This window comes from Gymnogyps californianus, chromosome Z (genome assembly GCF_018139145.2).
Source record: "Gymnogyps californianus isolate 813 chromosome Z, ASM1813914v2, whole genome shotgun sequence".
Taxonomy (NCBI): domain Eukaryota; kingdom Metazoa; phylum Chordata; class Aves; order Accipitriformes; family Cathartidae; genus Gymnogyps; species Gymnogyps californianus.
Window position 1 is genome coordinate 83,177,541 of NC_059500.1, and position 25,715 is coordinate 83,203,255.

General features: G+C 42.9%; 1 protein-coding gene across 1 annotated transcript in view; it reads left to right on the plus strand.

The window, feature by feature from the left end:
* DCC (DCC netrin 1 receptor) overlaps positions 1-25,715 on the plus strand; it is a 580,257-nt gene that overhangs the window by 348,501 nt on the left and 206,041 nt on the right. The window contains exons 6-7 of the mRNA XM_050913130.1: positions 1,982-2,136; positions 3,708-3,828. Coding sequence (XP_050769087.1) covers positions 1,982-2,136; positions 3,708-3,828 — 276 coding nt within the window. The remainder of the gene's footprint in view (positions 1-1,981; positions 2,137-3,707; positions 3,829-25,715) is intronic.

Consider the following 25,715-nt stretch of genomic DNA (forward strand, 5'->3'; position numbering starts at 1 on the left):
TAAGCGTAGGTAACTTAGCTCAAAAGCAGAAACAATTGGTGAAATCAAGAAAATGCTGACATAAAAACTTTGCGGTCTTACTTTGATCTGCTGGGTTTTATGTATTATACGCAGCTTTTAAACAAAATAATCTTATTTTCTCAAAAGTATTTCTACCTCACTGTGCACACAAGTTTGGAGAGCACTTGGGATTAATTGGGAGCGTAGGATTGAAGAGGTGATGAAGTCTAGGACTCTGCCTTCATTTATTACCAAAGCTGGAAACTCTCTTGTCAATAAGGCAAAAAGAAGAGTTTTGTAGTTAAGGTGATGAAATGCAAACCCTGAAGAACACAATTTTATCTGTACGCCTGCCATAGTATTCCTACCAGCCACAGGTTTGGTCACTTATACCACGTGTTCATATGTTGCACCCATTTTCCTCATTTTCTGCATCCCCAATGAGACCTTTTGGACTGATGTGCAGAAAAACCACATTAGTATATTGAGTACTGTGTAACGGAGACTGCTCCAAATCATACCTAACCGGACAAGAAGAATGAAGGGGGTACTCTTGCCCTTTCACTGGTAGCTTGGCTAGTAGCACCTCTTAGTGTCCAACTCCAAGTTTAAAAACATTTGTGGATCACGCAGGTATTGTAGAAATAGGAACCAGAGAAAAAAAATCCCACTGGGAAATTAATCATTTTGTTTGCAGAGAAAAGTTTGAAAACTAGAAAGCATGAAGCCACGTACTAAATAGGAAGCTTGAAATTAAATCCTGAATTGCTCTTTCGATGAGCGGGCTCCTCCTGGAACGCCGAGGGAGGCTGCGAAGAAACAGAATTTGATCGTGTAATTGAGGAGCGCGCGGTAATCCTTGCAAACCTGGGACCTGAGTTAGGGATGCGAGGGCAGCCTCGGTTCTAACATTTCTTAGCTTCTGTGCAATTTATTTTATAATCTTCACCTTTTAATTTAGAGGGTTGTTTTTTTTTTTTAACATTATGGCTTTATAAATATTATAATCAGACATTGGGAATGATGGCTCAAGAAATACAATTGGATTTTCTGTCTGAGATGATAAGTCATGGAATGTACTTAGAAATTAATCTATTCTGGCTTCCTGGCAACTATGGATATTCAAAACAGAGACTGTCATTCCCCTACAAAAACTGACAAAATGTACGTGGGCTGCTGAGTTCTTGTGTGTATTTTTCAGTATGATGGGGGGGCGGGGGGGCTTATTAGAAATATGATGTTATTAACAGTTTTCCTCAAATTGCTAATTTCCATCATCCTAGTATTACAATAATGATGAAATTAAATTAAATTAGCATATCATAGCATACTGAAAAACTGTGAATACATTATAGTAATACAAGGCAACAGATAATTGCTAGCTTAATAAGAATTCTTTTTCAGCAAAGATAATTCAACCTTTTTCTTCTTCCAATCACTAGGGACAGTTTTCCTGGTTATTGATTATCTCCTCATCTTCTGTAAACCCAGTCAGAAGTCCTTCTTGGTTATATGAAAACATCTCTAAATATTTCTAATTTTGTATTATTTGTCAGTGGACTTGTCTTGTACCTGTACGTGCCTGTCCATATGTTGACTTGTAGGACCTTGTTACATATGCAGTTGGCATCTGATCCTTTGAAATGAGTGAGATTTTATTACCCCCATACTCGCTTAGTGAAAATCATATATATATATAGTTATACATAAATCTTACATGTCTTCTAAATTGAGGTTTTAATTCTTTCTTTTGGCAAAAGAAAAAGTTAACATCAACTGTTTAAGTGTATTTTCCAGAATAAATGCTTTCCCTAGTATTTAATTTTTTAATAGGCTCAGGGTTAAAGAGAATAATTTGAATTACAGATACATTTTCTATTTATGTCTAATATTTTTCAGGCTTATTGAAATGATTTACTTGCTAAGCCTTAATTTATATCCACTCATTGCCACTTTCATTTTTTCCCCATCTTTTTTGCAGTTCCACCATGGTTTTTAATTCGCCCTTCAAATCTTTATGCCTATGAGAGTATGGATATTGAGTTTGAATGTGCCGTGTCTGGTAAGCCTGTTCCTACCGTGGAGTGGATCAAGAATGGAGAAGTGGTCATTCCTAGCGACTATTTTCAGATAGTGGTAATTATCTGGCTTTTACTTATTAGAATTACTCTTTCTTTTTTCTTTTTTCTTTTTTTTTTTTTTTTTTTTTTTTTTTTGAATGAAGTTGTGAAATGTATTCTGGTATTTGATCTAGTCATTGCCTTCATAAACTTATTGGGTCTTCCCGAAGCAGACAGAAGAAGAAATTTTATTTTCTATACAAATAAGGCACATTGCATTGAGATGTGTTAGGTCAAGTACGTTGACGTTGTCTCCCAGTTTTAGTGATATTTGAACAAGGTCTTTTCATGGAGAAGTAACAGTGTCAGGTCATTATTCTGAGTTGCTATTAATATTGTTGTTTACCACGTGTTAATGACTTCCCTTACTCGCCATTGTCCTTTGTGAACAAAAATAATAGATCTCTTCTCCAAGGAAATAGTACTCAGACATGGGGGGTTAAAAATGGTAAGGGTCATTTGACAAAATTACAGCTTCTCAAAGAGAATTGTTGTGCACCCTACCCAAAGGAACATCCCCAGCCAGGACTCCAACCTCTTCTAGTTTAAATGTCACTATTATATGGGGTAAGAATTTACGCTGTGTTTTCCAAAAGGGTTGATTTAGCTGGCCTCTCTTCAAAGTAGTGTCACTTTTAAGTGAGCTGAGATGTTGGGGAGCACTCCTAAAAACTTCAGCCACTGTGAAGAGGTCCATAGGCCACGAGGTGTGGCTTCTTCAGAGATGTGGCTTGGTCAGCTCTTTCTAATTTTTTATCTTGTAACAAATAAAATTAGTTATGATCATGTCTTTCAATTACCTATCACAAAAAAAAAAAAGTTCTTTCTCATGTGGTTTTCATACAGGATAGACTTACTCTGCCATATACAATAGCAAATTCAACCTTTTTTTATACATCGTTGCTTATTAGAAAGCAGCCAGAAGCTGTCCAAAGAAAAGACAGCTCTATTGCTGTTATGGTTGTGTGGTGGAGGTGGTGGAAAATTACTTCACTTAATAGTTAACGGAAGGTACATTCAGCTAGAGCATATCCCTCACTTGAGATATTTTACCCGACATAATTGGTTTCTGCTTGTGCTAACAGAAGTTAAAAGTTAAATCTGTTTCAAATGGAGTAGGCATAGAGTGACCTTTTCTTGAGGATCTCCAGGCCTCAAGCCATAAGGAGGGTTTGACCTTCAGAACAGTATTTGTTCAAAGATGCAGAGTTGAAAGTTCTTTTAAATCTTCCCTGCAGCAAAGGGCCAAGATAAAATTCAGAGCGCTACTCGAGTGATGGCTGTAATTTGGAGCTTAAGTCTTGAGAAGGGTGTTGGGTGGGCTCTGTGTGGGAAAGTGAATTCATCCTTGGGCCATAGGCACCATCAAACAAAATGCAAAGACCACAAGGTGTCAAGAGATTCCTGATGAAAGGGCTTATCGTTACAGCCCTCTAAGGACCAGGGCTATGTGAGCTGGAGCTGAGATTACATACACCGTACCATGTTTCACAGAATGGCTGTTCTGGAAAGGTTTTATAATCCACATTCACTTTGGATAGTGTTTTTCTAATTAATTCTCTCCACTTCCTTTCTTTCTCTTTCTAGGGTGGCAGCAACTTACGGATTCTGGGCTTGGTAAAGTCAGATGAAGGTTTTTATCAGTGTGTGGCTGAAAATGAAGCTGGAAACGCACAGGCCAGTGCACAGCTAATCATCCCAGAGCCTGGTAAGATGCAAAGGACATACAGAATTGTAGATGTAATTAACGCTATTAACATAAAAATCCCAAATGAGCAGCTACTATTCTTTACTCCCTCTTCCTTATCCAGCTGGCTGTAGTTAAAAGCATGTCCAGGCTATCAGATAGTTTGAGGCATTTTGTTCACTGGGGCAATTACAAATGCTGGCCTTGTCCTAGAAATTACTCTGGAGGCCACCTAAACCTGCATGAAAAGCCAACGGCAATGTCTTACTATCTATTGGTGGGCTTTATCCCGCTGAAATGCGAGCAGGTGATCACGAATGGGTGAGGCGATGGAATAAAGTAGTCCATAAGCAATAGAGAATTTTATTGTACATAGTTCTGCATTAAGCTGTTGTAGAACGTTTGTCTCGGGGAAAGGGAAGAGAAGAAAGAGGAGAAGAAAAAGAACAGTTTGGCAGTGGGATATCAAGTGCAGCCAACCGTTGAGATCAGGTTTGAGTCTACGTGCTGGAAGGATGAATATTTTGTTGTTGTTGTTGTTGCTCTGAAATTAATAGGTGTTTGGTTTTATGGACTGCACTGTGCAGCAGCATAAGTGTTTACTGCTTTATGAGTTTTTAAGTAACAGAAAGATGTCTTCATCTTAAGCTAGATGATATGTAAAACATGGATAAAAGCCTTTCAGAGTTTCTGGGTTGTAAATGATTAATGACCTGCACTGGGCTGCAGGTTACGCTTGCTACTTCTCACGTATTACGGCAGTAAGCTGAGAACAAGAGAACATGCTGAAGCGTTGTTCGTTCTCTGATTTGGACTGGGAAGAGCAGAATCTTGGTAGCCTGCAAATACTCAGTCGAGACAGTCCTTCTGAGATCAATTAACCAGTCTGATAGTTCATACCATAGAATTTCTTTGGGAAATTCTTTGAAAAGTTTCCACGTAGCATCAGTGTGAAGTTTTAAATCTTTGCCAAAAACCTCGTCTTCTGGAAACAGAGAAAGTAGTATGGCTATGGTCCGCGTTCTTGTTAGCTGCAGTAGCCTAACTCTTAAGGACTCCTGTCTGAACACTGAGCAGGAATGTTTGCTGGGATCCATCAAAGTTCAGTCCTGTAAGCTGTTGTGTTATGAGCACTATTATCCAGAGTGGTTCCAGGCAGCACAGAGGGAGGCGGCAGTACCACGTGGCTGGAGCTGAGATCATCTGGTAGACAGAAGTGAGGAGTAAGCACCACTGGAAGCCTCAGATCCCCAGTTTGCAAAGCCCCTCCATGCAAATACTTAAGGCAAATGAAAATGGCAACAGGGCTAAGGCTTCTCCCTCTGTTTTCTGTCTTGGTCCCAAATGAATGGCTGAACATGGATTTTGCACATCTTTGAAGCTCACCTCCCTCTTACTCCTCCTCCCTTGTGATTCAGCATCTCCTTTATAAGCCTGTTCTCTTTCTTTTCTCTCCACTGCCTGAAAGCAACTCCAGTAGCAACTGGGGAATTGTCAGAGACCTCTCAGTCCCTCTCCTCTAGATGCTCATGCCACAAACACTTCGCAGCCATGAAACTATACGGCTTAGTGGGAGATCCGTGAGGGGGGTAAATGGAGAAGAAATGTAACGTCCATAGAATCATTATTATTATCTTCCTCCTGCTAGCGTGACCTTCCAGCCTGGGCTCCCTCCTCGCCCTGCTCTGCAGGGCCAATTGGCTAACTGAGGCTGGTGGTTGGGGATCGAGATCGAGAGGCAGATATTTATTTGGGTTCCCACGTTTGTACATGCCCTCCACCCGGTGCAGTGCAGGATCTTGCCAGGTGAGCGTTTCCCTCTGTGCAGTCACCAGAGGTGATGACGAGGTTGTCTTCCCTTAGGGATGAATGTGGAAATGAGAAGGCACTTACAAACTGGATTTCACTGGGAGAAAAAATGTCTATGTGATATTGAAGGCAGCTGGCTGGGATCATCATCCTGCTCAGAAACAACCTGCTCCACTTCAGATCTCACTGTGGGGAGATGCGCAATCGTTTTGCCTTTGTTTTTTGTTTGTTCTCTTTCTGCTTTCCTTTAAGCTGAATCTCACATTCAGTTCGTGCGCTCGGATTATATGCACACGTGAGAACATCTGGAGGAAACAGGCCGTCTCCTACTGTAGTGGGGTTTAATCTGGTGCTAGGATCATCCTAGGGGAAACTGGATAACTCATTGCTGCTCCCAGCTAGTCATTGCAAGTGAAATGCTGTCCGTAAATTTTACGCTCTGTGTTGGTGATTATGATGTTTGGCATTGGATTAAAATTAAAATAGAAGAAAATAAAAAGAAAATCCTAAAGAGCTACGGGACACCATTGTAAACTGTCTCCATTTCCCTTTTTAAGTGATGGATTACTCTTTTCTGGCTATTTAATCAGATCTTCAAACAATGCCACGCCAATTCCTCTGAGATGAAGGGAGGCCCAGCATGCACAGATGGTGGAGAAGCCAGTTATAAATACAAATGAAGTGGTGGGGCTGGCCGGGGCGGGAGGAACGTAGTTCCCTCTGCTTTGATGTTGTTGGGCCACGCTCAGCACGTGTCTGGTGCTCAGCTTGAGCTCCGCGTGGCACCACCGGGTAGCTGGGGTCTGGCGGGGGGGCTCGGGCAGGGGCTCCCCCCCTTCCTGGGGCAGACAACGACCCAGCAGAGCCCACGCTTGCTGTTGCTGTGTTTTTATGAGAGCCCAATGAAGTTTCAATATATTCTTTAATAGCTATTATCCCTTTCTGGAGCCATTAATGTGGAAGGGGCATAAATGGAGACATGTTGAAGGCTTATCTGAGCTTCCTTTTTCTGAAAACCAGGGTGAGATAAACCCTTTATTGAACTAATAATGATTTTAACCTAACAGTGATTTCTACCCTAAGCTTACATCAGGGTAAAATAGTAACTATTTTACTATTTTTTTTTGGTGATTCGTAAGAATACAGATAACTTTTGCTTTAATTTTTGCAGATAATTTGGAACATTCAGTGGGTTAAATATGTTGTGTATGTTCTGTGGAGGGATTTTGGGAGTTTTATTCAGATAGAAAGGTAAAATCAGTCTGCTCCTACTACCGTTGTTGTTACGTGGACATGTAGATTCACATCCGTTGCTGACCACCATTAACTAGAACCTGAAGTAGCAGCACGTAAGCTGGCATTAAAGCAAGCATGAATGAGCTCAGATTGAGACCAAGTACACCCCTTGTAAATGCTGTGATGCTAAATTGGAATTAGACAATGCTGAAATGAGAAGTGAAAGCCAAACGGGCTGTGAGCTCACGCAGATAATAGCTTCCACTTTTAGTATTCCAGATGTGGCTATAGGATGCTCAACACTATTTCGATATGTGTTGCTTAGACTATAAAAAGCCAACGAGCTCCCTGAGAAATATAAAATTTCTGTCCTTTTAAACTGAGATTATGACTGGAGAGGCATTGTACTTCACAGTGCATTATGAACTAGAGGAAAATAAGTGATGGTAGATGGTCTGCAACGCACATGTTAGTCAATAAATCAAAGTACACTTGTGGATTCCAGCACACTTGGGGAAAAGGTGCTTGGGATTGTTTCTTCTCCTTTTTCCTTTCTTTCCCATTAACAACCTTAATTTTATCCTCTTAGAGATTGCTCACCAATTTATAACAAGAAAAAAAAAGCAACTTTAAATGCTTCTTATTTCTGTAAAAACCAAAGCAATAAATGAGTGAGATTTAAGGATTTCGGTTCTCTCCAACACACACGTTCTGCATTTCTCAGGCCACTCTGCTGCTTGGCTTCCTTTATTTCTGCTCCCTAACTCTGCTAAAGGATGATGGACGTTAGACGGTCTATGGGAATGTGAGATCATATTAAGCAGGTACCAGGAATAAAGCCTACAATATGTACTTCTGGTTACATGTGCTGAAAAACAAATTCTCAGCAAGAAAAAGCAGATGAAAGAGATCTCAGCTGACTGCCTTATTTTTATAGCTGTATAAAACCTGTTATTTGCACACCTAGAAAATGAATAGAGAACAGCATGGTGGTGAGTGATGGACATGCATAACTTCAGATGAGGAGAGTGTCCCAGAGGAAAATCTTCCTATAAAGAACTCCCAGACAGTTATTTGCTTTTATGCTGGTGGCTTCTCCCAAATCCATCCTGCAGATAATCACAAGATGTGTGGAGGGATTGTTTTATTATAGCAGATGAAAGATCAGATAAAGACAGCCCTGAAATAATCAACTTGTGTATACGGTAGGATAATTATTAACTGTGTTCCTGCAATAAATTCCTTGCTAGAAAAATCTTCAGCTTAGGAAGACACCTTCTCCCAGAGTCTGGTAAAAGCGCTATAAATCAGTCTTCACTCTTGGCATTATAAGCAGTAGCTAATTTGGCAAACAGCAACAAAGAAAACGATCTCTTACACGGCATAACTAACCAGTACCCGGGCTGTGTGTGCTGCCGCGCAAGGAGGGGACACAGCGCCAGAATTATTTGAAGAAGGGATTGTGCGTGATGGATGACCTCCAGATGTTTGAGGATGTCCAAAGGTGGATGGTGCAGGGAGACAGGGAAGGGTACAGAGAGCTGAAGCTCATCGGTGGCCTGGTCCTCGATGACTGGTCCCCACGGAGCGGGTGTTTAACTCCGAGCCCCGCTGCTCGCGCTCAGCTTTCTGTGCCACTCACTTTGTCATTTTTGTCACGTACTTTTTCTTTCTTTTTAATTCCTCTACTTACAAGTTGCGTAGCTGCTTCTCATGTCAGATTTTCAGCTTAGCAGCTAGCAGATTTAACATTTTTGCATGCGTAAGATCTTTGCAAAGACTTTGCATTTCTGTATAATAAGACTTAGATTGGGAAACCTGTGAGTTACTTTTCTTTGCTAAAGAAACGGGTTGACTCAAATAATTTTCAAAAAATCTTCCTCTGTCCCTGAATTCCTATTACAAGAACATTCTGTGAGGCACCATTTCTCTTCCCTTTATCATAAGTATTATTTATAATTACTTATTCCAATACTTATATTACTTATTACTTATTATTTATAATTATAGTATTGTTTATAATTATTCCCCCATTAAAAAAAAACACCACAAAATGAAATCCATTTATATGCTAAGAAACTGAGCTTATATTAGCATTAAAACTTCAGATTTTTAGTCCTTGCAACTCTGTTGGAAAGCCAAACCATGTATGTTAATCCTGCTTATGGTTAACCTTAACATTAGTCTGAAATAAACCCCATGATTTCAAATATCAGGAAAAACAGGGTTTTGTTGTTTTGGGTTTTGTTTTGTTTTTTTTTTTTTTTTAAACAATTGGTAAAACAGTGAAAAAGTAGCGATAAGGAATATTCTTGATTGGAAATTTTAGAAGGAGGTTGGGCAGATGTATCGTTGTGCTACTAATCCTGATCCTGCCTTCACAGAGGAAGCTGGAATGTGCCGTCTCTTCAGTCTGCTCTTTGTGCCCTCAGTTAGAAATACCAAATTTCACAGAGCTACTTCGCATTGTGTAGGCAGAGACAGAGCAGAAGAAAGAAGTGAGAGACTCTTGCAAGATCCCACTCATAAATTTCGGAGTAGAATTCCCACCCCCCACCCCCCACGCAGAGAATGGTAGTTCTGCTGGGATGTGGAAACATATTTATTTTCTGAAGGCTTATTTAGTCATGTGGTGCAAGTTATACCGACCGTATGGACTTCTGCTAAATAAAAGAGCGTGGGGGCAAATTCCTGCACTGGACGAGGGACCCTTCACACCGCCGAGCTGACGGCTCGCTCCCTGCCTCTGGTTTGGACATTGCCAGGTAGCTCTTGGCTAGAAAACTTGTGCATGGCTCTGGGGTGCTGTTCCCGAGGAGGGCCAGGGAGATGGTGTGCAGTGTCACTCTCCATCGCACGTGGTTCTCCAGCACCATCTGAGCGGACTCAGCGCCCTCGAAGTCTGCTTCTAGCTGCAGGAGTTTCCCCTGACACATCCTATGGCGTGCAACCCATCTCTGGTTTTATGCTATAAAACCTGTGCTCTACTGAGCTGCAACGCAGCCCCTGAGTATTTAAGACGCTTTGAAATGAAAGAAATTATGCAAAGTTGTAAATATACCTTAGGGTTATGAGGTGTAACCTTCCATGGGATGCAGCTCCAAGGATGAAGTGTGACGTAGCCCAGACATGATCATCTATGGAAGGTGAGGTGACAGCCCCAGGCAGTGGGGGGCTGTGCCTGGTGGCTCTGGACCCCGGAGGAATGTAATGTGCTGTATCATCATCCTGCCTGGAGCCCCACCAGTGGTGATGGCCAAAGAGGTGCTTCAGGGGAAACTGCTGGCAGCAAAAAGCGGTAAAAACACCTGATGCCCAGGGATGGGGAGAATAACAACCTCTTGAACCCCATAGTGTCAGGATTTTTTGTGTTGAAACAAGAGATTTAACGTCCTTATTTTGGTATGCACAACTGGTAAGCTGTTCGCATTTATTGCACCACATAAGCAGTAATAATCAAAATAATAGTAAGAATAAATTTTGTTTATATGGTTTTATGGTGGTCTTTGCCATAATATTATGACACCTTACTGGGGATTTATAACAGGTGTATGCAAAAATGCAAAATCAGCAAATATTTTTCTAGTTTAAAAAAAAAGCTGGTATATAAAGGCCATCCTAAAACCAGCAGAGGTACTTGGAATGCATGTCTACATAGACGGACTGCCAGGGATTATCTTGGAGGATTTTTGGAGCTTCCATCTTTGCAGGTCTTTAAGAACAAGTTAGGTAAACATCTGTTAGGGATACTTTTAATCCGGCCGTGGGGTGTAGGAAAGGATTAGTTGGGTTCATGAGATCATGTCTAGTTCTGTTTTCCAATGATCTAGTGAACATTGCTGGAAACTTTGGACTGTAACAGATTCTGGAAAGATGCGGTTAGAGATGCTTGATCTTGTCTTAAAATATTGATATAAAAATTGGTGGCTTTGTTTTGTGAGAGCTATAATGGTTTAAAACCCTGGCAACTGGATTTCTACACCACCAGTCTCCTGTGAAGCTCAGGAGATGAGCTTCTGTGCTGGAGTCACTCTGCTTTCCCCCAGCTGAGTGAAATTGCAGTGCAAGCAAAATTTTGAACATTTGGAGAGTCGGGGAGAAATTCAGCAAGAGGGAGGCCCTGGTCTGGGGAGAGGGGTCATGTGAGAGTGTGGTGAGACCAGGAGATGTCTCCTGGTCTGAAGTAGGATGTCTCTCGTCGATGGATGTGTTCCTATGAAATGTCAGGTATTTGGGGGTGAGATGTTTCTCAGCTGTGCTGCAGCCGCCTTGCTGCATGTGAAAGACCTGGGTAAGGTGAACAGGACGAGTTTTTATAGACAGCTTCAACAGGAGAGAGGAGAGTGCAGCCTAAAATTAATGGTCCTGTCATAAGTAGGAGGGATGTGCTTGTGGCTTTTACAGGTCTAAGATAGGAAGCAGTTGGACCTGGATGTTCCACATCCCTGTGGAGTGCTGCTGATGGGTGGCTGCTGTGTGACATGAGAGACTTCACTGCTTTCGCCTTGGGTTTTGGGTTGCATGTCTCTTTTGGTACCGCTAACGTACCCCCGATGAGATGGGCAAACGCGCCCGTGCCTGGGGCAGGCAGGGAGCTCTCAGGATTTGGGTGCAGGTTTGTACGACCAGGGAGGGAAGTTCAGGTGAGCCAGGAGCTCCTGGGAGAAACTGGAGTATTTGGGGAGCTCTCATGCCTTCAGCAGTCAACAGCCAGATGAGTGCAGGACTGGAAGATTGACGTTTTAGAAGCCATTTTTGAAGTTACTTTAGTCACCTAAGGTGTCAGACACCTAAGAACATTTGTGCTTCCTGAATTGTTTACAAACATGTTTGTGCTTTCTTTAAAAAAAAAAAAAACAAAATACACAATTAAAAAGTGATCCAAGCGCAAAGGTTCTGTAAAGACATGATAGAATTTTACAGAAAATACTGTGAAACGTATTGCATGTAAGAGAGAAAGAGCTGTTGTCTATACTCTAATGGGAACACAACTATGTATTAAAATAGATTTAGGATAATTTGAAAAAAAGACAGAGAAGGGTAATAATCTCCTGTAATGCTATTAACCATTTAAAATCCAGCCTTACCATGATTTTTTTTGTGTTGAATAAAGGATATATGTTGATAAATAATAATCATGGTGAACTGGAATACAATTAGGGTTTAAGTGGTGTTAATTAAAATATCACTTACTGTATATTGACTTTACATGGTAATGTTAGAATAATCACAAGATGGAATGAGTAACTGCACAATTAGTTCTAAGACTTTAAGATCCGTTAGAATTTAATTTGTCAGAATAGCAGAACTGAAATGACTATGTTATAAATATGGAAAGTGATCTGCTTAGTCCTATCTGAGTTTGGTGCAGATAACTGAATATAATGACTTCATATAGGAACTCTTACTATGAGTATTTTAGTGGGTTTGTGGGGTTTTGGGGTTTTTTTAAACCTTGAGAAGGAGATTTTGGTTTTCACAAGTATTGTGTGAATGACTAGGCTTGCATACCAGAAAGCTTCGTTTTTCCTATAGGAACTGGAGTGCAAAGAAAACAGGTTTTCATGAACAGCTCATTGAAGAGTTGCTCATTCAGGTTTGGCGTAACCTCAGCGTTGTATGTTTTCATGAGAGCAATGCAACGTATTACACAGTGAAGTCATGCTGCCGAAAAAAATCCATAAAAGGTGCCGAGTCAAATTCTGAAGAAGCTCGAATCCAAGGTGAGGTCAGCTGAGCTGGAGCTGGAGCTGTGGGTGTCTCCTGACGCCTGGATCTAGCGCTTGTGCATCTGCTTCCCCTCGGCTCTGCGTGGAGCAGCCCCTATCTTCTGCTCTCCGAAGGCCGGTGGGTTTGTTTTCTTCCCTGGTTTGCGAACGTCAGACTCCTCGCGGCTTGAAAGAAGCTATGAGTGTCTCTGTAGAGCCATATATCTATGTAATTGAATTTCATGCACACAGAGGAAGAGTCGCTGTGCATGTGGTCTACGTGTGAAAGTGGTTTGGTTTTTTTGGTTTTGTTTTGGTTTTTTTTTTACATACAGGTCACTTGAGTAGACAGTGAAGCTCTGATAGCGTGTTTGTTTCTTTATTTTAAAGGTATCAGACAAGAATTTTAAAGAGACCTTAGATATATTAATGCACTCAATTTAAGTAGTAAAGAGAGCATTGGTGGCAGCTGATCTTGCAAATGTGGGGGCAAAAAAAGAAACCAAATGAAAATTGAGGGATGCTACAGACTGCAGCTCCTGCAAGGAGGCCTGCTGTGACTCTACCAACACCGGTAGAGGGGGATTTACTGTCAGGAGAGGTGACGGCGCAAGTTTCAGAGAAGCCATGGTCATTCTTGAATGTGTGTGGTCCCGCGTAGGTTGTGAGGGTTGGCCGTAGGCCAAGGTCCTTCTGCTCTTATTTCCAGGGAAATACCCGTGGCCTGAGTTTCAACAATTTAACACTAAGTTGTAAGGGGGCTTTACTGGACTTTGCAGCCTGTGTGGGCTTAGACTTCCTTCCTTTAAACCCACCTCTAAGGAGGGAATTGGGGGAAAAATATGGAGAAAAGCCTTAGAGAGGAAAGACAGACCAGTGCCTAAACTGCTAGTCTGACCCTGGTGTGACAAAGGTTTTGCCACAGACCTCCCTGTAACTCACTGGGATGCCTACTGATCAAATGAGTTCAATAGTATTTGCCTGTTTATCAAAGGTGTCCTAAAAATAAACACGTTAGAAAGCATGAGGTGTTCACATATTCTGTAGCTGGACACTGGCTGGGAATTTAACTTATTGAAGAGTTGTTTGCCTCCGTACGGCTCGTGTCCTTCTAGCCGTGTTCATTTGGCCACGTATAGCGGGGTGTTTCATCCCTGGCTTCTGACTTCGCCTGCTGCCTCGCAAGGCAGAGAGCACTTAATTTTTAAGTCAACTCCTCTCTTTGTCATCTATTTTCGTGCTTTTGCAGGTGCTCATTTTTCCCTAAACATAACAGTTTCCTTTAGAAGCGTAGATGAAGTTACACTGCAGAGTTCAGGAGTAATAAGGTCAGGAGATGCATTGTCTGCAGTCCCGAGCACTGATGGGTTTTTATATGTAGTGCACTACCTTGTCACCTTCCCAGCAGAAACCTATTTGCTGAGCTGCCATTTGATCAACGATAAGACAGGGTAAGAAATAGCTGAATGTATTTGGTTTATAGGGAAAGAGCAAATTAATCTTCGGGCATATTGGTCAGTGATACTAACTTCGTGTCCTTGCTCTCTGATGGAAAGATTTAGGGAAAACAACCCCCAAACGTGTAGAGACTTACACATGGTCCTGTTTAGGATACTGCTAGCTATTAGATTAGTTTTGCTTTTATTCATACTTGGGGCCAATGGTACAGGACGACACACGGAGCATGTGCATGAGATACAGAAACGTGCTGCCAATATCACTCTGAAGACTAGAATATATTGATTTTATTAGCACCTGCAGCTCCAACAATAAAAGCCTGAGAGCTTTGCCATCCGTGTGTACACGTGTTTGCGTGTGCTCTCCTATGTGTAAAAAGTGATTTTTCAGTGTTGCAAAAGATGAGTCTGGGAAAGAATTAAGAGAGGAAGGGCAAACTTTGGCTTTTCGCCACCTGGAATAAAATCCATTTAATTCACCCTGACTATCCTTGTTATAGTGTTAAATATAGACTAAATAGTTTAATATGGATTTATGTAATGAGCTCACAAATTGATTTTGCAGCGCAAGCTTGGTTTAGAGTTTAGGAGCAGACAGTCTCTTGTTAAGATCAAAGCAGTGCTCCTGCCTTCTGACACTGCTGAGCACAGGCTTGGGGGCAAAGATGATGATTTTATTTTTCCTTTCTTTGGGTTCTGATGTTGATTCAGACCTATTAGGACTTTCTCTGTTTCTATGTTTATTCACATCTGCGGGGTCAGAGAGTAATAAGGGGTAAAAAATAAAAAAAAAAAAAAAAAAATCACAAAAAACCGCCTTGTGCGAGCTCCTAAGGGAGGAAGCAGGCACATTTCTTCTAGGAATGCAAATGTCTTATCTGAGTGACAGGAGGGAAAAAAAAAAAGCAGACTTCTCATATTCTCCCCTTCCTCTCCTCCATCCCTTCCTTCTCTCCCATTCCACCCCCCCCACACACACATTTAGGAATAATTTCATGCCCCTTGTTTAAACATTAATTATTTAGCTCGAGTGACTTGCTAATGATTTACAGAATGATATTTCTTGGAAGTTTGGGAGATGAATCCCTGAGATGGTGCATCTTTCATCCACCCCTTCCCCTGTCTGGCTTAGTGGCCTCGGTTAGATGTAATTGTAATTGGTGTCTGGGTTGGGATGACAGTGTCAGCCTATCATTTCAGGGTTTAGAGCTGTACATTGGATAGCCAGATTTGTAATTATAATGTGCTTTACTCCTATTTATATGCAGCAGCATTCTCGCCTTGCTGTTCGTTTCCCTGGGAGTGGAAGATTGGGCTGGGGAGGGGATGGCTTGAAAGCAGTGAGAGCCATTATTTGTTCAGAAAACACCCTGATTCTCTGAGGAATAGGGGCCAAGGTGAGCAGGCATCAAAAGTTACCGTTTACTGTCCTGGAGCACGTACTCTGAAACTGGTCCTGTCAAAATTAAATGTGCTGGCCCCTCCAACAGGAAAAAGCAGAATTTTCCTTGCGTGGATTGCTGGAACGGCATTATCCACGCTGCGAGCCAGCGCTGTGCCCCGGTCAGGCTGCTAGGCAGAGGATTTCTCTTACGATGGCCTCGTAAAGATGATTATTTAATGGTCCTGTTTTCCTCAAACGTGTCCGCTTTCAACTGTGGTTGCAGGACCACAAATAGAGATTTGCAGAAGTCTACAACTTGGTACCGCTGGAGCGGAGATCAGGATCAATTTCTGTATCTACTGTAATTTTCCTTGCAAGTGCAGAAGTTAATTTTGAAAAGGTCCGAGGGTTTGATTAAGTAGAAAAAGTCCCGCTGGCCTCGTCAAACTGCGGCTTGAAAGCTGACAGCGTGTGCCTGGCCAGGACAGCACTGGTCTGTGCGGCGTTTCAGGCGATCACTTTGCTAGCAAACACTTAATTTTCGTGTTTGGGATATTATCCCTTCAGCCTGTTTAATATTTTTCTTCTTTCAATTTCATCACATTATCTTTATTCACTTCGAAGGATTTCTCTTTCTCATGGGTCTACTTTCTGCAAATTCTTTCATGTAATTATATTTTCCCCAGAATCGCATCTGCAGCCATCGCATGCAGTGTACGGCAACGCTGTCTTCTACCTAATGGGATTTGAACCTGTAATCCCATGAGAGGTGTCCTAATCCTGCTGCGGATTTTGGGGTGAAAGGTGTTTCCAGTTCGTTTCCTTTCATATTCATGGGGCTCCTCCTGTCTGCAGAAAGAAATGGTAGTTAGAGCAAAGACTAGGTTCAAGAAATTCATGCATTTCTCCATTGAATTCCCTAAAGCCTTGCTAAAGAGTTATTCCTTCGCCCCTGTTCTCTGCTTTGGTGAGGAGGTAACTATTTTATGCTACTTTATACATGGGACAGCTTCAATGTGAGGATGAGAGAGTCCTCACCTCCCAACAGCGCAGATCTGCTCAATCCACGGCAAGCGTCCGAACTGACGTTGCCGAAGTTCCAGGATTTCATCTATCTAGCTCTTTTAATTAATTTAAAGAAAATCTCTTTAAAAAAAAAGGTGGGGGGAGGTGAGAGCTCTAAAAGCTTTTAAAGCATGTACAAGAAAATCAAGTTTGTTGACATGAAGAAGAAAAGAATATTTTGTAAAGAGAAACTGTGGAAAAGAATTATTTCCCCCTCTCTCCTTTGGTCCCAAACTAAAAATATACGTATTTCTGTCCTCTCCATCCTTCTGTTGAGAAAGTAGGGAGGGAGGAGGGCATACACTTGGTCTTTCCGTACACTTTCTGCTTCTCTCAAGCTTGTGACATCTCTGCGGGCAGAATCTTTTAAAAATCTTCAAAATACTCTCTGCGGAGCACAACTGCTTTGCAGTTACCTTTGGCACAAAGGAATCTCTGATAGCCAGGTGATCGTTCAGAGGCACGCTAGCTATTTACACATATGCTGGGAAATAAAGGGAGAACGAGATTTGGGGACGTAGTTCCCAGAGCGGACACAGGACGTGGTGTCATTACTGAAGGGCGATGAGCATCTCCATGGGCACCCGCAGTTATTTCCCCCTCTTGACCCGGGCCCCTCGCCTGCTTGGGCCACCCCGAGGGCTCCTCCGCCAACCTGGAGCCCCCCCGGTGTGTCCCTCCCGTCTTCAGGAACAGAGAGGGACCCTTTGCTCCCTACCAGACCTGAGCATCTCATGGCCTAAGAATGCTGGATAAAGTATTGTACTGTCTGCTATTCTGGGCATTAATTTCATGTCCCACATATATAGATTTTTGGCTTACCTATGTGTGGTGGTTTAACCCCAGCCAGCAGCTAAGCCCCACGCAGCCACTCGCTCACTCCTCCCCGTTCCCAGTGGGATGGGGAGGAGAATTGGGGAGAAATAAAAGTAAAACTCGTGGGTTGAGATAAGAATGGTTTAATAACTAAAGGAAATATAATACTAACAATAATAATAAAATATAATAATAATTGTAATGAAAAGGAATATAGGAAAAAAAAGAAAAAAAATAACACCCAAGAAAAGACAAGTGATGCACAACACAATTGCTCACCACCCGCTGACCAGTGCCCGAGCAGCGATCCGCCCCTCCTGGCCAACTCCCCCCAGTTTATATACTGGGCATGGCGTTCCATGGTATGGAATAGCCCTTTGGCTAGTTGGGGTCAGCTGCCCTGGCCATGCTCCCTCCCAGCTTCTTGCACACCCGCTTGCTGGCAGAGCATGGAAACTGGAAAATCCTTAGCTTAGGATAAGCGCTACTTAGCAACAACTAAAAACATCAGTGTGTTATCAGTGTTATTCTCACCCTAAGTCCAAAACACAGCACTGTACCAGCTACTAGGAAGAAAATTAACTCTATCCCAGCCAAAACCAGGACACTATGTTGACCTTAGGTGGCTGTATTCCTCATTTACAACGGCTGCCTGGGAATGAATCCATCTCCTTGCAGGACCACAGCCACGGTTAAGAGCAGTGCCTTGGTCTACTTCTAAGGAATTCAGACTTTTAATACCTTTACATTTATCTTTTTTTAAACCAGGATTAAGGGAATCTTAGATATCCTTTGTTTACCTCTTTGTTTTTGCTTTGGGGTTCTTGGTGGGTTTTTCCCCCTGTTATTTGTAAGTTAGCGTACATCGGATTTCTGAGCTGTTCAGAGATATTAACAATTTCAGAAACAGTTGGCAGGATTTTCCCTGCCGAAAGTTAGTATCTGTCCTTCAGGTAGCAACAGCTGTTCACAGTTGTTGTCAGTTAAAACATCTACAGCAGCGGTTTCAGTTGAATAAAGCAAAATTTTGCTAATCTAGCGGTGTGGAAGAACAGAGAAGAATTTTGAAGCATCTGTCACAGCTGTTAACCCTGGAAAGAAACAGGAATTGGGTAAAGAGGCTGAGAATCAGGTGAGGATGGGTGCCTTTTTGTAATTATTACAAGAAATAGGGCAATTAACGACGTGGTTTGCATGGGTAGGGCACAGAGAGCCTGACCCTGCATCCCCTGTGCTGGTGATGTGAGACTCTATTTTCTCTTTTATGGGAAATAAGCACTGTGGGCCAAAACATTATCTGTCACGCTGAGGTAAAGGCAGATGGAACCTACTGAATTTAATGGCTTAATTAGGACAATGTTTAATTCTATAGATTCCGTTCGGCGGCTGTGATTTGCCCTCAGCAGTGCTGTGTTTGGGAGATCTCCCCGCACACCAGTGGCGGTGGGAACTCCCCTTATTCTCCCCACAGACCTGGAGCCCAGATGCGTAACGTGAAGCAAAGTCAGTGTGACTATCAAATCCGATCATTTTTTCAAGCCAGATTATGAAACAATAACAACTAAGTTAGTTTCTGTTATCCATGACCAGATAAAAGTATGTATCTAAAATCATAAATTAAAATGAATCCTTCTTAAAACAGCTTTGTCTGAAAAAGCCAAATAGCAGTGTGAGAAGCGGGTATGGTTGGCAAGATGAATGAAATACTGTTTGCTCTAGTCAGCATTGGCCAAGCCTCGGGATGAAGTCCGGTCTCCAGTTTTGAGCCCTTCGCTGAAGGGACCAGGGAGACACCGGAGAGGAAAGCTGTGGGAATTATCAGAGGGTCATAAAGAGGAGAAAGACCAAAAGAACTGGGAGACTTTAATTTAGGTACTGAAACAGATGACCGAGAAGACACAGGATCCCACTTTGCAAATTTACAAGCAGAAATGGAGAAGTCAAGAACATCATTTGCTCCCCAAACCCCACTGCAGAAAGCAGGATTCAGGGTACCGAGTACCACAAGGCCCCAGCCGTTCTGATGGTGAGGGCAATGAAACATCGATGTGTTCATGATGCTTCAGGACACTCTCTCTGAGAGGTTATGGCATCTCCATCACTAAATGTCATTAAGAGCAGATTTTTGACAAATATCTGCCAGGGGTCCATTGGTATAATTGTCTGCTGGAGGGCAGATGGATGGACTTAAGTAAAATCCAGCAAAGAATCGAGAGGAGAAACCAAAAATAGTAACAGGGGACAAAAAAGATACCGTTAGCCGGGTCTGTCTTTCATCCGGTCCCAGGACCCTTTGCTATATGTGTTTCTTAAAAATCAATGACAACGTGTAGCCGGTCTACCAGGAGGAATTATTCTCCTTTCTGGCTTGAATTATTCTGATGTGAAGTTGCTCAAAATTAAAACTCTCTTGGATTTCAACTACTATGTTCCTTTTTATATTAGAATCCAGCTTATTATATTTTACTGCTGTTGGTATTTTCGCAAGACTATATTACTGAGCTACCTTTGTGACATTTATCTTTGTGTGTAATTGCCTAACTCTAGTAAAAAGCAAAATCAACTTGCTGATATCCCAAAATTAAGATATTTTTCTAGCACGTTGAGGGGATGCTTAATAATGCCAACTTTAAACCAAGCTTTTTCACGGAAATATAAAGCTATATCAAAATTAATGTTGCATATGTAATATTGTATATTTGCACTACTGTAGTCATCCTGTGCCTTTCAGTACTGAAATCCCGTTAAGCCTTGCCTTCAGTGTGCAAGGGGCAGCTTTATGTTGAAATCTGTAGATAAACAAGAAAAATACAGTCCAAGTGTTATCCTCTAAAGACGGATCAGTTTAGCCAGCGGTTTAGTCACTTCATCTGGTTTTTGTTCATAATTAGTGTGGGATGGAGGGAAACGAATCGGTTTGTGCTGTGACGGGTGTTTTCCCAAAGCGAGGAGCTGCTCTTGTCCATTGGCTTGTCCGGAAAAGCAGAGGAGCAAACGATGCTGTTCAGCCCGGCGGGCTTTGGGAGCGGAGCTGTGCAACCCTGACGGTAGCATGTCAGTTCAAAGAAGACAGTTTTAGCAGGAAAAGCCCCAAGTTTTGCGTGTGGCTATGGACAGGGATGGAGCAGGCGCGATTTATTTTGCTGTCTCTGGAGCAACACACGTCCCCTTGTGCGTGAGCAGGGAGTGATCTCTTCGCTCCCTTGGGCATGAGGCTTTGGGCTGACAGTAGTCCTTGTAGGAAATGTCTGACGGGGGGATGCCTGTCTGCTGCCTCTTTTCCACCGAGGAGTTTCTAATGTTTTATTTTGTGGCTTATTCTAAACCGATCTTCTCGCTCTCGTAAAGTTTGCAAGTTGCTGAGCGGTGCCGGGTGCGATACTGTGCCCCACAAAATGTTTGTCATGGAAACCAACCCTTTTTTTCCTGTAAATGATGCCAAGTGTAGTCCATATTCACCTCTGGGGCTGCAGCCACAGGGAGGGAACGGCAAGCTTGCAGAGCATCGTGCGCGTAGCGCCCCGTCCCTGGCTTCGTTTACAGGCAAAGGGGGTCTCCTGCAATGGCAGCACCGTCTGCGGCAACAAGCTATGGGAGGACATCCCCCGGGGCAGTGCCCGTCGGGTTTGGAGGGAGGAGGTGGCCGTGCCATCGCCCTGGGACCACAGACACCCCGCAGCTGCAGTTACGGCCGACTGACCGCATTCATGGGGGCGATGGACTCCTGTGATTTTCATTTTTACGCACCATGATAAATCTTAAATGTGGATTCCCAGTTCTGGGCAGGGGAGGAGGGCATTACCTGGCATACCCGTCCCCTCCGTGATCTAATATCTGCAACCCTCCGGTGGCTGCGTGTCGTGGTTTAACCCCAGCCGGCAGCTGAGCACCACGCAGCCGCTCGCTCACTGCCCCCCCACCCCTGGGATGGGGGAGAGAATCAGGAAAAAAACTCGTGAGTTGAGATAAAGACAGTTTAATAGGACAGAAAGGAATGAAAAACAATGATAATGATAATAATAATAATATGACAACAGTAATACTAAAAGAATTAAACTACACAAAGCAAGTGGTGCACAATGCAATTGCTCACCACTCGTTGACCGATGCCCAGTTAGTTCCCGAGCCGCGATCCCCCTCCCAGCCAACTCCCCCAGTTTATATACTGGGCATGATGTCCTATGGTATGGAATAGCCCTTTGGCCAGTTTGGGTCAGCTGTCCTGGCTGTGTCCCCTCCCAGCTTCTTGTGCCCCTCCAGCCTTCCTGCTGACTGGGCATGAGAAGCTGAAAAATCCTTGACTGAGTATAAACACTACTTAGCAACAACTAAAAACATCAGTGTGTTATCATCAACATTATTTTCCTACTAAATCCAAAACACAGCACTATACCAGCTACTAGGAAGAAAATTAACTCTGTCCTAGCCGAAACCAGGACACTGTGTCAAACAGCAAACCAGCTGTGAACGCCGTGGGATGTGTTTTCTCACCCTCCTGTTTTTCCTTCAGCAAAGTCCTCCCTGGCTTCGGCAAATCTTCCGGCTCCAGCCGCCACTTTGTTCTCCTTGTTTGCACAGCCAGCATCGCTGTGGCTGTTTGGCTAGACCAGCCAAAAGAGCTGTATTTGCTAAATATGTGCTTAGTGTCCCCATCGCTTTTCAGGATGCCTCTGTGTGCCACCGCTTTTCCACCGCCGTGTCCCCGGCATCTCATTGTACTCTGGGTCGAGGCCTCTTGAGCCTCCTGGCTTAATAACTTCTCTGCTTCACCATCCAATATTATTAAAATATATTTAGTATTCAAGGATTTAGATCCTGACCTTCTATAATTATTGACACCTATTTAATTTCTCCTTTCATCCATGGCCAAGCCTGGTACAGCTGCTATGGCACATGTATATACATCATTGTTGCCAGCACAAGCTGATTGGCATTCATGCTTGAGTGTCTTTTTATTTTCTCCTTGGATGCTGGGAGCAGCCTGAGTAGCTCGGAAACTAAAGAGCTTCATCTATTAGGCGTGACAGATTTGTATTCAGCGGTAAATGCCTGACCTTGCTCAAACTCCCTCATCCATTCCCATCATCCCCTCCCAGATGAAAGATTCTGCTTAACTCCTGCTTCCTGTCTGTCACCTTGGAAACGGGGACGAAGCGATGCAGCCTGAGAGAATAACTAATAAGAAAATATCTCTGGTGTAAGAATAAAAACGCATTGTGAAGAAAGGCGCTCGCCGCAAGCCGACAGGCGAGGAGCTTTCAGGAGAAGGCCTTTAAAGGCAGACGTGAGGAACATAGTTGTGTTACCCTATAGTGAAACAGGCTAATAAATGGGCTGAAATGCCAACACCCTCCTGCTGTGGAACAATACATTTTAGCTTTAAGTTTCCGTGTGGGTATGTAACAGAGTAGAGCCACTTGAGCACTAGAACTTGTGTTTTGGGCTTTGGTGCAACATGAGCAAGCACGGGGGAAAACGCGGTGTGCCCATCGCCTGCCATCGCTTCCCTGCCCTGCCCTTCTCTCCTTGTACCGCTGTGGTTAGCGTACCTCTTAACCTCTCGCCATTTCTGGGTTTCAGTGGTCTCCCAGGTCAGAAAAAAAGTTTGGACTTCAGACCGAGTCTGAATTTAACCTGGAAACTTCTTTAGATTCTGGTTTCTGGAAAAGCTGCTTTGGGGTGATTTGCTGCAATGGGAAGAGTCAGCCGTTGAACATCAGAGCAAACAATTTTCCTCCTGGGCTGTAACGCTCAGTTGCGTCTGCAGTCATTAACGTGTGCATGCAGTATATATCTATGTACATTAACAATACCCTGTTAGATATCTACAGAGGTTGGTGCGAACTTACTGTGCTGGCTGTCTCCAGCGTTGAGCCCAGTATTTTCAGCTCAACTGTTGCACTGGATTTCCTGTCCTGAAGAATCCCGGGTAATAGGCGGTAGGTTTGGGTATGTCTGTTTTTTTTCCACCAGATTTGCTTTATTGCATGTTCTGTATTTGCTGAATGTGATTATGCACTGAACTGAGGTCAGGAATCTCCACCAGTTACTCCTGTGTCAATCTGGAAAATGTGCAAATAATATACAAATATATACATATACACAAACACACACAATTTCATCACAAATTGAATAGTTCAGTCCATTGTATCAGTTGATATATTTTATCTTGACTAAGGTTGTATGAATTCGTGCAGTTCTCAGAAGCGATTCCTGTTGCACATGGACAAACAGTCCACACACCGTAACTGAGTACCCACGGCTTATTTGGGTCATTAGTGGTTTTTGGGGACGTTGAGGGAGTGCGGGGCCCTGGTTGTCTCCCTCTGGGCAGCCCGCAGCAGTCGCTGGCAGGACAAACGTCTGTCCTGGCTGATAGATCCGACGGTGGAAGCTCTTCACGATGGCTTTGAAATGGGTTACTAAAGCAACGCAGCGCAGTTGTATGAAATACCACACATATTTTATTATTCTTGGGGTCTGTGCCACTCTTGTTATGGTCATGAATGCAAAAGGAGGAGATGTGGAAATTTAACGTGTAGCGCGCGCTGAGTATAAGAGAGAGAACAGAACGATGGAGTGGTAAATAGCGAAGGGCGTTGAAGTCCTCTAGCCAGTGGGTTTGATACTGGGGAAAATCTGTTGAAATGGTTTTTGTGATGTTAGAAAAAATATGTGCCGTACTTATCCTGCATTACAATGTGTGCTCAAGATTCTAATATTGAAATAAAGAAGCAAAAACTATCAACGGTCACTTTATCATACAGTGTATTATTTCCGATGGTTTCATTCACAAAGAAATATTGTAAAGTGGTAAAAGTAATTAAAACATGGCTGAGAAAAATTGCAAGGGAGTAAAGGAAAGAAAGAGTTAAAATGCTTGGGAAAAGAAGGAAAATATGACTGTAGACTTTTATTGCAAGATGATGTTCATGATTAAATAGATTCTACATATATAATCAGGTAGGAAATACTTAAGATGAGTAGCTGGGTTGACAGAGTTTAGAAAGGGGCGAAGACGGATCATTTGAAGCAGGATAAGAGAAAACGTATATGTAGGTTTGCAAAGAAGCAGGTTCTTTGCTAACATTGACGCGATCGGTTTTGGAAGGGAAGGAGAATGTGCTGGGAAGGAAAAGAAAACAGAAGGGAGTTTTTATTAAAAAACCCCACCAGTTGATCTTAAGTGTCACTAGCATGAAAATACTAAAAGGAGAGAAGAAATTAAAATACCTGCATTTGACAGGATATAAGCAAAACAACATAATATTGTGTAAGGCTTTAAGCTCCTCTTATCTTCCACGTAGGATTTCTGGAGGGAAGCTACAGGTGGACTGAGCAAACAGCAGAATTCATGTAGTGGGGAATTCATATATTTCAACACTTATTTTCAGCCTAAATCTTGAGTGAGGAAATGGAAGCTGTCTAGAAATGAAAACTGTGAACGTATGTATTGCTCTGCTGATGTTAAAAAATGGCAAGTGAGCAACTTCTGAAAGTATTAACCAACTTGGCTTATACTAGCAAGAGGGACAGGGGGAGGCAATCCAACACAGGTATCAGTTCATAATGAATTAAAAGAAAGGAGACATAATAGCTGCAGAGAGGTCTCTGTGGAAAATGATGTCTTGAGAAACCAGCCTGCTCCCCTTCCTTGATGTGATTGCGCGTTTGATCGATGGAGAGCACCCCGTAGGCTCTGGTGCATGGAAAGTGCTCGGCTGGAGCTGCCTGATGTTCTCATTCAAAACAAACACCGTTCACTCTCGATACGGCATATGTTTAATGGATTAAAAATGGTCTCTTGCCTTGGGAATCATCACTGGGTGGGTATGTTGGTGGTGGCATTGAGCAGAGATTGTCATTGGGCCTGATGCTGTTCAACGCCTAAGAGCAACGACCTGAAAACAAATATGAACTTCTTATTACTGGAGTTAAATGGGTTAGAGACGGACACGCAGAACGACTTGGACAGTTGAGCAAACTAAGCCTATTCAAATGACGTGTTTTAACTATAGCCGATTACAAAATAATATATATAGGAATAAGAAAGAGGGCAATACCTAGAGAAGTGCTGTGGAAAGCAGTTGCCCTGGAAAGGATGGAGGAGAAACAATGCATTCAAACAGGAATCCCCATGAGTGCTATGAAGAAGAGGGATAATGCATTAAATGCATTAATTTGGGTGTCTGAGCGGAGGATTAGTGAGCAGGAGGCGGGAGCTGCTGTGATGCCTCCCCACAGCACCCTCGAGACCCCCTCTGCAGTCAGGGCTGGGTGTCTTTCTCCGAGGGGGGGGGTGTTCAGCTGGCTTTCTCCAAGCTACCTTTCAGCTAAACACAAGTCGTTTCAACACGATACTGGGCGCAGAATCCATGGTGAGTCCAGTGTTATACCACTGCAGAGGTGCAACCCTGAGAGCTGCCTGCTGGG